Below are 9,906 nucleotides of genomic sequence, written 5' to 3' on the forward strand. Positions count from 1 at the left end.
CTTTTGTATTTGCTGAGGAGTGATTTACTTCCAAAAATGTGGTCAATTTTAGAGTAGGTGTGATGTGGTACTGAGAAGAATGTATATTATGTATATTTGGGGTAGAGAGTTCTGTAAATGTCTATTAGGTTTGCTTGGTCCAGATCTGAATTCAAGTCCTCGATTCCCTTATTAATTTTCTGTCTCATTGATCTGTCTAATATTAACAGTGGAGTGTTAAAGTCTCCCACTATATTACTGTATGGGAGTCTTAAGTCTCTTTGTAGGTCGTTAAGAACTTGCTTTATGTATCTGGGTACTCCTGTATTGGGTGTATATATATTTAGGATTGTTAGCTCTTCTTTCTACATTGATCCTTTTACCATTATGTAATGTCCTTCTTTTCTTTTTTGATCTTTGTTGGTTTAAAGTCTATTTTATCACAGACTAGGATTGCAACTCTTGCTTTATTTTGCTCTCCATTTGCTTGGTAAATCTTCCTCCATCCCTTTCTTTTGTACCTATATGTGTCCCTTGCATGTGAGATGGCTTTCTTGGATTCAGCATAATGATGGATTTTTTACTTTTTATCCAGTTTGCCAGTCTGTGTCTTTTGATTGGGGCATTTAGCCCATTTACATTTAAGGTTAGTTAATATTGTTATGTGTGAATTTGATCCTGCCATTTCGATGCTAGCTGGTTGTTTGGCCCTTTAGTTGACACAGTTCTTCATTGTGTCGATGGTCGTTTTTGGAGTGGCTGGTTCTGGTTCCTTTCTATGTTTAGTGCTTTTTTTCAGGAGCTCTTGTAAGGCAGGCCTGGTGATGATGAACTCTTTCAGCAATTGCTTGTCTGTAAAGGATTTTGTTTCTGCTTCATTTATGAAGCTTAGCTTGGCTGGATATGAAATTCTGGGTTGAAAGTTCTTTTCTTTAAATATGTTAAATATTGGCCCCCACTCTCTTCTGGCTTGTAGGATTTCTGCTGAGAGATCCACTGTGAGTCTGATGGCCTTCCCTTTGTGGGTAACCCAACATTTCTCTGTGGCTGCCCTTAGCAGTTTTTCCTTCTTTTCAACCCTGGTGAATCAGACGATTATATGCCTTGGGGTTCCTCTTCTTGAGGAATCTCTTTGTGGTGTTCTCTGTATTTCCTGGACTTGAATATTTGCCTGCCTAACTAGGTTGGGGAAGTTCTCCTGGATAATATCCTGAAGAGTGTTTTCCAGCTTGGATTCATTCTCTCCATCACATTCAGATAAACCTATCAAATGTAGATTAGATCTTTTCACATAATTCCATATTTCTTGGAGGCTTTGCTCATTTCTTTTCACTCTTTTTTCTCTAACCTTGCCTTCTCTTTTTATTTCATTGAGCTGATATTCAATCTCTGATATCCTTTCTTCTGCTTGGTCAATTCAGCTATTGAAACTTGTGTATGCTTCACGAAGTTCTCACATTGTTTTTTTCAGCTCCATCAGGTAATTTATATTCTTTTCTAAGCTGTTTACTCTTGTTAGCATTTTGTCAAACCTTTTTTCAAGGTTCTTAGTTTCTTTTCATTGAGTTAGAACATGAACTTTTACTCAGAGAAGTTTGTTATTACCCACCTTCTGAAGTCTATTTCTGTCAATTCCTTAGCCTCATTCTCCATCCAGCTTTGTTCCCTTGCTGCTGAGGAGTTATGAACCCTTGGAGGACAAGAGGCATTCTGTTTTTTGTTTTTTCATCCTTTTTTCTCTGGTTTCTTTCCTTCTTTGCGGATTTATCTACCTGTGGTCTTTGTATTTGGTGACTTTCGGATGGGGTCTCTGAGTTGGACATCCTTTCTGTTGATGATGAACTTATTTATTTCTGTTTTTTTGGTTTTCTTTCTAACAGTCAAGCCCCTCTGCTGTAGGGCTGCTGGAGGTCCACTCCAGACCCTGCTTGCCTAGGGATCACCTGCTGCAGCTGCAGAACAGTAAGGGTTTCTGCCAGTTCCTTCTTCTGTTATCTTCGTCCCAGAAGGATTCCTGCCAGATGTCAACCTGAGCTCTCCTTTATGAGGTGTCTCTTTGGATATACAGGTGTCAGGGAGCTGCTTGAGTAGACAGTCTGTCCTTTATAGGCGCTCAAGTGCTGAGCTGTGAGCTCCATTGTTCTGTTCAGAGCTGCTGGACAGGTACATTTAAGCTTGCCGCAGCAGAACTCATAACCACCTCTTTTCCCAGGTGCTCTGTCCTGGGATGATGGGGCTTTATTTATAAGTTCCTGACATGCTGCTGCTTTTTTTCAGAGATGCCCTGCCCGGCGAGGAGGTAGCCTAGTTACAGTCTGCCAGCAGAGGTGTTGCTGAGCTGCCGTGGGCTCTGCCCAGCTGCTGTGTGAACTTCCTTGAGGTTTTGTTTATAGAGGTGTATTTAGAACTGCCTCAGTAATGGCGTATTGCCTCGATAATGGCTGACTGCCTCAGTAATGGTGGACTGCCTCGTCCATAGTGGACTGCCTCAGTAGTGGTGGACTGCCTAAGTAATGGCAGATGCCCTTCCCCCCCACAGAGCTGGATCATCCCAGGTCCAGCTGCGCTTGCTGTGAAACCCTTAATCCCGAGTGTTTCAGATTGCTGGTCTTTGTGGGGGTGGGACCTGCCAAGCCAGATCACCTTCCTCCCTGTTTCAGCTCCCTTTTTTTCAGTTGAATGGGTGGCTCTGTCTCCCAGGCGTTCCAGGTGCCAGTTGAAATGGCCGTCCAGATTTGTATGACTTTTTGTGTGGAGACCCACTGCACCTCAGCCATGCTGGAAACTCATGGTGCTTTTCAGCCCGGGAATCTCCTGGTCTGTGGGCAGCAATAACTCGTTTGGAAATGCGGTCATCACTCAACCTCTGCTTTGTCCTCACTGGGAACTATACTCCAGAGCTGTTCCTATTTGTCCAGCTTGGATCCGCCTTTCATTGGTTTTTCTTTAATGATTCATGCATTTTGTGTCTTATCTAAAAAAACAATTTGCCTAACCAAAGATTATAAAGATTTTGCTACTGTATTTTCTTTAGCAGTATTATATTATACTTTCAGCTCTTACGTTAGGTGCATAATCGATTTTAGTTTAGTTTTTCTATATGGTATGGGCTGAGAATCCAATCGCTCTGACACTCTTTTTTTTAAACTATTCTTTTGCTGTGGAATTGACTTTCCACCTTTGTCAAAATGTGAATATTCATTTTATTTCTCATATCTTAGACGTGATGTGGACACAAAGACCATAAAGGCATGAGTCTGTTTCTGAATTCTGTTACAGTAATCTGTTTATCTGTGTTTAAGCCAGTAATGCTACCCTATCTTCAGTCTGTGGCTTCATAAGTTTAGACATCACATAGTGTAAATAAGCTAACTTTGTTCTTTTCTAAATTGTTTTGCTATGCTGGTTTATTTGCTTTTTCTTATAAATTTTATAAATGAGCTGCTGAGTTTTTATTAGGATTTTGTTGAGTCTGTTGATTAATTTGGGGAGATTTGACATGTTAACAGTATTGAATCTTCCAACCAACAGACATGGCATTCCATTTACTTAGATCTTGTTTGATTTTATTTCAACAGTGTTTTATAGTTTTCATTGTATAGGACCTATACTTTTGTTCAGTTTATTCCTAAATATTTTGTATTTTTGATACTATAAATAGTTCTTTTTTAAATTTTAATTTCCAGGTGTTCATTGCTAGCATATAGAAACACAGTTTTTGTTGTTGTTGTTGACATGGAGTCTCACTCTGTTTCCAGGCTGGAGTGCAGTGGCACGATCTCGGCTCACTGCAACGTCCACCTCCCAGGTTCAAGCCATTATCCTGCCTCACCTCTCGAGTAGCTGGGACTGCAGGCACTCGCCACCACACCCAGCTAATTTTTGTATTTTTAGTAGAGACGGAAATTAGATTATTTCCATTAGTAATCCCTCTGATGTTTTCCTTGACATGTTCTACATTAGCTGTTTTATAACCTTTTCACATTAACTACTTGGATTTCACCATGTTGGCCAGATGGTCTCAATCTCTTAAACTCTTGTTCTACCCACCTGGGCCTCCCAGAGTGCTGGGATTACAGGTATGCACCACCACATCCAGCCTACAATTGATTTTTATGTATTGACCTTTGTATTCTGTGATCTTACTAAACTCACTAACCTTACTAAACTCAGAGCTTTTTTTAGATTTTTAGAATTTTTGTATAAATGATCTTGTAATTGGCAAATAAGGATACTTCTGCTTCTTCCTTTCCAATCCATGTTCTTTTTATTGATGAATCGTTTTATGGATTATAGTTTTAATAGCTGATTTAAGTTCTTGCCCTAAGTCCTTCATTTGCCATTTCTGAGTATATTTCTGTTGATGGATTTTTCTCCTAGTTGTGAGCCATGTTTCTTTACCACTGTGTGGACTCTACTGCTTTCCAGTGGTACTCTCTTCAGCCTTGTAGTTTTGCCCCACACGTGTACAAATCATTACTTAGCCAATCAAGTCTTTGCAAATCTGTGAAGCTCTCTCTGTACAGTTTCTTTGTCTCTGGTACACTGCCCTAAAATTCTAGCCTGCCAACTCCCCAAAGACTAGCAGGCTATGTTGTAACCTGAAAACTCTCTCCAGGCCATAATCTGAGGCAATTATAGTGCACACCTTATTTTTTCCCCGTCTTTCAGAATCACAGTCTATATTGCTTATTGTCTAGTGTCTGAAAACAATTATTTTATGTTTTTTCTAGTTTTATAGTCGTTTGCCGTGGGAAGGCAGTTTGACTGTTTAATTCTTTGTAGAGGAAGTAAAAGTCTCTTACATATGTATTTTAATACCAGCAGACAGTGCTATGGATAGGTGAGTGATTGTAATTAATGGAAAGAGTTGAAAAGAGAGAAATAATGAGATTATATGACTCTCCCCTCTCTGAATATTATTAGAAATTGAGTGTGATACATTTTTTCTATTTTATATAAAAACTTATATTCTCCAAAGCCAATTATTCATTCTTTTAGAAGTCTTTAATTTTTTTTTTCTTTTTAAGAAACAAATTAAAGTTTTTTATAATTCATGGATATGGTAGCAACTTTAGAATAATGAAAGGATAAGCTGGGTGTGGTGGCTCACCCCTGTAATCCCAGCACTTTGGGAGGCTGAGGTGGGTGGATCACGAGGTCAGGAGTTCAACACCAGCCTGGCCAAGATGGTGAAAGCCCGTCTGTACTAAAAACACAAAAAGTAGCCAGGTGTGATGGCAGGCGCCTATGATCCCAGCTACTTGGGAGGCTGAGGCAGAGAATTGCTTGAACCCAGAGGTAGAGTTTGCAGTGAGCTGAGATCACGCCACTGCACTCCAGCATGGGCGACTGAACAAGACTTCGTCTCAAAAGAAAAAAGGATAAATGGGAAGAAAATACCTTAAAAGCAGACATAGTTATATATGTTAGTAATGTGTTCTTTGGACTCCAATATGAAAGCCATTTCCACAAGAACAGTTTTAGGTCCTTTCTGTAATGTAAAAAACTGTGGTGTTTTTGTTTGATATCTGTCTTTGAAATGTTTTTTAAAATACATTTTAGAATCACATGTAAAGTTGATTAGATTTACTAGAGTGACTAAAATTTTTTAAAGGTCAAGAAAAATTAGATTTTTCCATTAGTAATCCCTCTCATGTTTTCCTTGACATGTTCTACATTAGATGTTTTATAACCTTTTCACATTTACTACTTGGATTCTTCATGTTTTTCTTCTCAACTTACATGGGATGATCTTATATATTAAATTTTTTTTAACTGTAAGCATTTGTTACACATTTTTCAAACAATTTTGGTTTGCCCTTTTTAGTGTGGTATGCTGTTGGATGTCAAGTTTTTTTATTTTTATATAGTCATAAATTTATCACTTTATAATTTATTGCTATTCTAGGTTTAGAAAGACTTGACTATCTTAAAGGCACCTCAAGTTCAACATGTGCAAAATAGTGCTCATCTACTCCACCACCATTGCCTCCACACACACCCCCAAACATTTTCTAATAAAATTTAATCATTTTATTCTTTTCTTAAAATGATTGTTGAGCAGCTTACAAAATTTTTTCTTTGACGTAGAACCCTGTCTACCTCTACATCATCATTTCAGGTTTACTCACTCTCTCTGTACTCTGGTCACTCTGGATTCTTTTCAGCTCACTTTGGTCTCTTCAAGTGCTGCAAATGCTTTTCCTTTTCCCTTTTCCCTGTAACACTGTCTCCCTACCTTCCTTCTCCTAGTTAACTTCCACTTATTCTTAAAATCCATTTTAATCAATTTAGAGACGCCTTCTCTGACTTTACACAGTGTCAAATATGCCCATGATATGTAGTACCATGTACTTGTCCTTCACAGCACTGAATCACTATTGTGTCTATGATATATAGTACAGTTCCTGGCACTTAGTAGATCCTTAGGGAACTGTTGGTTAAATTTTAGAATGATTGGGCTTTTCAGCGAAATTAAGTTGATTAACTTGAGAAAATGTGATATACCATCAAGAAATTGTATTTTTCAGTCCAGACATAGTGGCTCATACCTGTAATCTCAGCACTTTGAGAGCCCACTCAGGAAGAATTGCTTGAGCCCAAAGTTCAAGCCCAGCCTGGGCAACATAGCAAGACCTTATCTCTACAAAATATTTTCAATTATCCACATATGGTGGTGCATGCCTGTGGTCCCAGCTACTCAGGATGCTAAGCAGGGAGGATTGCTTAAGCCCAGGAGGATGAGGCTGCAGTGAGCCGTGATCACACTGCTGCACTCCAACCTGAGCAATAGAGTGAGACACTGTCTCCAAAAAAAAAAAAAAAAAAAAAAGGCATTTTTCATTTATTTAAATCTTGTATCACTGTTGTAGATAGGACATTTTTTATTAAAGTATTAAAGTTATCCATAAGTTTTGTGTTACAGATGGAATCTCTTGTTGGTTATTATTGGATTTGGGTTTTGTCTTTATCCAGTTTTTCTCCTATTTTATTTAGAATTTTACTATTAGGAAACTATATGTTTTATAGCTAAAATTATCTAAAACCAAAATATTTTTACTTTTTTTTTTTCGAGGTAGAGTCTTGCTCTGTCATGGAGGCTGGAGTGCAGTGGCACAGTGTTGGCTTACTGCAACCTCCCCCTCCCAGTTTAAGCAATAATCATGCCTCAGCTTCCCAAGCAGCTGGGATAATGGGCATGTACCACCACACCCAGCCAATTTTTGTATTTTCAGTAGAAACAAGTTCTCTGCATGTTGGCGAAGCTGGTCTTGAACTCCTGGCCTCAAACAATCCACCCATCTCAGTCTTCAAAGGTGCCGGGACCACAGGCGTGAACCACCACACCCGACCTTACATAGTTTTCTACTTCCCTTCTTGATAACCTGTATGGTTTGATCATAAAACTGGAAGAGGTTCTCTTTAGCTTTTAGTTAAGGATGATATTTTTTACTGAGTAGATATCGTCAGGGCATTGACCTACCAAGGAGCATCTAACGTTGACTAAATTAACTGGTTTGCGAAATGTTTATATGGTAATTAACATCTCTGTAAAATTTAGAGTTTATACAGTTTGTCATAAGTCATTGTGTTATTTATACCTAAACCCTATAAGGTAAGTATTTTTATTACTGATGAAGAATTGAGTCTCAGGCACATTAAGAGATTTTTCCATAGTCATTATAATACTGAGTTTCTGAACCATCTTTATACCCCAGTCCTTGTTACTTAAAGCTTATGCCACTTCTGTATCATGTTGTTTTGTATGTATAAAGAAACCTGAATGTATGTATAAATCAGTCTGCAAGTATTTAACTGGATTCTGAGTTGTAAAATAGAAACCTTGTTAGAATATCCCTTTTGCATATTCTTATTTTTTATATTTATATTTTATGTATAAATTATTTAGAAAATCATTTTAAATGATTTTTCTTGTAGAAACCTTCAGAAGTTTAGTCTTTTTGGAGACATAAGCATTCTACAACAGCAAGGAAGTTTGTCAAATACATACCTCAGCAAGGTGGACCCTGATGGCAAAAAAATTAAACAGTAAGTTATATGGTTAGTGGAAAGGAGATTATACTAATAACAATTTGTTTCTTCTAAGAAATTGTAAGTTAGAAACAGAAGAGTAATGATTTTTTTCCTGAAAGGAACATAGGTCCTGGAAATTTTTAACAGAAATACAGTGATCAGCTTATGCCATTCCATCTCATAAATCATTAAGACAAATCAAAGAACTTAGTGGATAATTATTGCTGTTTAAAATTATTTCTCTACTTGCCTTTGCTATAACATAAATTGTATGTCATCCTACTTTTCTACTAAATGGTGTAAGTGGTGCTTTGCTTGGATGAGGAACATATTTGTATGTGTTTAATAGATCTATATGTTTAATATACCTTATTCATTATATTTTAATGTGAATTTTAATACGTTTACTGTGGGTTGAATAGAAATTAGCTAATGAAAAAAAGCAGATCTCAAAATTGCATGTTTTTCATTGCCTATTTTCAAAAGTCAGTGTTAAAAGATTAGAACTAAATGTTAATGGGATCACTGTGGCATGTGTTTTCCTTATAGAATTCAGCAACTGTTTGAAGAAATCCTGAGTAATAGTAGGCAAATGAAATGGCTGTCCTGTGGATTTATGCTGGAAATAGTAACCCCAACATCACTGTCATCTCTCTCTAATGCTGTTGCCAACACCATGGAGCACCTGAGTTTACTGGACAATAATATTCCTGGTAACAGCACTCTTATTACTGCAGTTGAACTGGAGCGATTTGTGAATCTGCACTCACTTGCCTTGGATTTTTGTGACTTTACAGCTGAGATGGCAAGAGTCTTAACTGATAGCAACCATGTGCCTTTGCAGCGACTGTCTCTTCTGGTTCACAATGTTTCCGTAATGCACAAGTCTCTAGACAACATGCCAAATGATGAGCATTGGAAAGCCCTGTCACGAAAGAGCACCAGCCTTCGGGTCTATATAATGGCTTTTGATATCAAGAGTGAAGATATGTTAAAGATTTTGAAACCTAGTATACCACTAGAGAGGATTCATTTTGATAGCTATATCACTTGTGTTTCAGGGGCTATTGTTGATCTCATATCCAGGCAATATGACAAGTTCCTAACTCATTTTATTTTAATGAATGATGTGATTGACACGTCTGGTTTTCCAGATCTTAGTGACAACCGAAATGAAGATCCGTTAGTTTTATTAGCATGGAGGTGCACAAAGCTCTCTCTTCTGGCAATTCATGGTAGGTAATTTTGTTCATTATAATCTGATACTGGAATTACACCAAAAACATTTTATGCCAGTAAAGAACTAGCACTGACCTTTATAGTATCAAATCTTGTATCAAGCTAATGTACAGATTCTTATGCTTTTTAAAATTTGCAAGATATAGCACTTGCAAAAGGAAAATCATATTCAACCCTAAGTATTCTGCTCCAGCTTCCCTGTTACTTTTTTGTCCATCTTGTGAATGGCAGTATTTCAAAAAAAACAATGAAATTAATTTAGCTAAGAAAACATACATACCTGTGGTAGATGTATTTTCTGTACATATATATATATATATATCTGTGATAGATATATTTTCTCTAATCACTCAACCCCTTAAAAACATAGCACGGGGGAAGAGAATGTATTTCTTTCATGCTCACTACCTCATCTTTTAGATTCTTGGTATCAAAGTATTAATTTGTATATTTTTTTCAACGATGGTTCCATTGATATGCTTTCATTTTAATGTGGCCTGCTCTCATTTTGAGAGAGAGTTGGTATTCTGAAAAATAAATTTACTTCCTTTTCAGATACTTATAATTACAAAATAGTCTAAAAGAATGTCTTAAACTCCATTATTAGCTTTCTTACTAGCACTCTTTTTTTTTTTTTTTTTTTTTTTTTTT

At 37.2% G+C, this 9,906-nt stretch overlaps 1 protein-coding gene across 1 annotated transcript in view; it reads left to right on the forward strand.

Annotated features, from left to right (window-relative positions):
- FBXO33 (F-box protein 33) overlaps positions 1-9,906 on the forward strand; it is a 52,007-nt gene that overhangs the window by 38,856 nt on the left and 3,245 nt on the right. Inside the window, exons 2-3 of the mRNA XM_032242487.1 lie at positions 7,921-8,031; positions 8,566-9,251. Of these exons, the coding sequence (XP_032098378.1) occupies positions 7,921-8,031; positions 8,566-9,251 (797 nt within the window). The remainder of the gene's footprint in view (positions 1-7,920; positions 8,032-8,565; positions 9,252-9,906) is intronic.

This window comes from Sapajus apella, unplaced genomic scaffold (assembly GCF_009761245.1).
Source record: "Sapajus apella isolate SASKATOON/1434 unplaced genomic scaffold, GSC_monkey_1.0 scaffold50, whole genome shotgun sequence".
Lineage (NCBI taxonomy): Eukaryota > Metazoa > Chordata > Mammalia > Primates > Cebidae > Sapajus > Sapajus apella.